The sequence below is a fragment of the Crocuta crocuta genome, unplaced genomic scaffold, assembly GCF_008692635.1.
Source record: "Crocuta crocuta isolate KB4526 unplaced genomic scaffold, BGI_CrCroc_1.0 scaffold327, whole genome shotgun sequence".
NCBI classification, from domain to species: Eukaryota; Metazoa; Chordata; class Mammalia; order Carnivora; family Hyaenidae; genus Crocuta; species Crocuta crocuta.
The window spans coordinates 959,446-961,219 of record NW_027529176.1 but is presented as its reverse complement, the minus strand read 5'-3'; the positions used below and the strand labels follow the sequence as shown (position 1 = coordinate 961,219).

The 1,774-nt window shown below is 69.3% G+C and overlaps 1 protein-coding gene across 1 annotated transcript in view; it reads right to left on the bottom strand.

Moving 5' to 3' along the window:
- The window catches only part of SCRIB (scribble planar cell polarity protein), an 18,598-nt gene that overhangs the window by 11,801 nt on the left and 5,023 nt on the right, over nt 1–1,774 (bottom strand). The window contains exons 16-18 of the mRNA XM_077758134.1: nt 1,383–1,472; nt 798–875; nt 5–169 (exon numbers count right to left, since the gene is read on the bottom strand). Coding sequence (XP_077614260.1) covers nt 5–169; nt 798–875; nt 1,383–1,472 — 333 coding nt within the window. The remainder of the gene's footprint in view (nt 1–4; nt 170–797; nt 876–1,382; nt 1,473–1,774) is intronic.

Below are 1,774 nucleotides of genomic sequence, written 5' to 3'. Positions count from 1 at the left end.
AAGCCCGAGGGCTGTAGTCGTCCTCAGGCCTCAGCGGTGTGACAGTGACCGCGTTCTCCGGCTCCACCATGCGCTCCCGCCACAGCCGCATCTGCACAGTGCTGCCCGCCCCCCGCAGCGCCTCCACTGCCTGGTGGTGCTCGGCACTGTGCAAGGCCACGCCGTTCACCTGCAGGGCGGGACACTGATCAAGTCAGGGCCACGGCTGTGGCGAGACCCTGCGCACACTTCCTCCACGGATGGGAGACCCGCAAAGGAGTGAGCCCCAGGACCCGTGCAAACCCGGGGTGAGGCTGGGGGCTGGCTGACAGAAACGAGGCTGCTCTTCCTGCCACGGCGCACCCGCGTCCCCTGGCCCCGCAGCCCCACAGCTGAAGACGCCCGGGGCCACCAGGTGTGTGCCGCCATCCCTCCCTGAGCCCTGCCTGGTCAGGCTCGCTCTCCTCTGCTCTCCCTGCCATCCTGGCCACAGCTTCCTCCTCCAGAGAGAGCTGTCGTGTGGCCTCAGCCCTGCCTGGGCGAGGACCTGCCTGGCCCGTAGCCTCTGCTCACCACCCCTCCCAGGCCCTGGAGAAGGGCGGGCTGCCCTCAAACTGTGCCCGCTGTGCCTCCTGAGAGCTCCCAGACACACCTGCCCAGGCGCTGCAACAGGAAACTAAGCCCAAGACCCGGCTGGCCGGAGAACTAACCACTTCCCTGACCGGCCTCTGCCCCCCGCATGGCCAGCGCCTTGCGTCACCCAGACACCCGCCCCCAAGGCAGGGGCCGTGCGCCGCTGGGGAGGGGCCCCGACCCACCTCGAGGAGCTTGTCACCCACCCGGACTCCAGCCCGGGCCGCGGGGCCCTCCTCTGACACGCGGGAGATGAATACGCCCTGTAGAACGAGCAGAGGCCGAGCGGAGAGACAGGATGGAGGCCGCAGAGGGGCCCCGCCCCTCCCGTCCCGTCGGGGGAACAGCTGGGCAAGGCTGGAAACCCCACGCCAAGCTTGCAAAGATGCCCGAGAGCGAGGGGCAGCCACAGGCACTGTGCTCACACGGCAAGTCCCACACGTCAGGGAGCTAGAAGGCCCGGGTCAACCTCCTGGGATGGTTTTCAACCCCAAACCCAACACAGGTGACCCACGGAGAGAAAGCAAGGTGCGGAGGAGAGCGCGGGCACCCCGCACCGTCTCCAACTAACCTGCCCGGCTCCGTCCCCGGTCAGCCGTCAGGGCCAGGCACCCGGGGCCAGGGGGCCCTGAGGGTCAGCAGGCACCAGAGAAAAGCACACCGCGAGGCTGGAGAGTGCGGCGGGACAGCCCTCAAAACCGTGAAAAGCCTCGTGGAGAAAAAGGCAGGGATGCAAGGAGAGGGAACCTCGTGGTGGCCCAGGCCCTTACCTCGTCATCCCCTTTGTAGGGCGTAGAGCCTCTGCCACCAGCGATGCTGATCCCCAGGCCCCCCGTCTGCCGCACGATGGTGAGCGTCAGCTGGAAACAGAACAAGCTGGCTGTGCGGGGGCCGCCTGGGCGCCCGCACGGCGCTGGGCACTGCCAGGGCCGAGCACAGCCTGGACGGCGCCCAAGGCCCTGCCCCCGTCTGCGGGTGCCGCCTCAGAGCTCCAGGGTCCCCGCAGCTGGGAAGGCAAGGGACGCCCCCGCACCCCTGCCGACACCGGCCGCGTGCCCCACGCCTGAACTCCTCTCTGTCTGCCCGGGTCAGAGGGCCGGTGGGCTCTAGCACCGGGGAGGTGGGCAGGGGTCTGCTCAGGCAGGAGGGGGGGGGGGGGGGG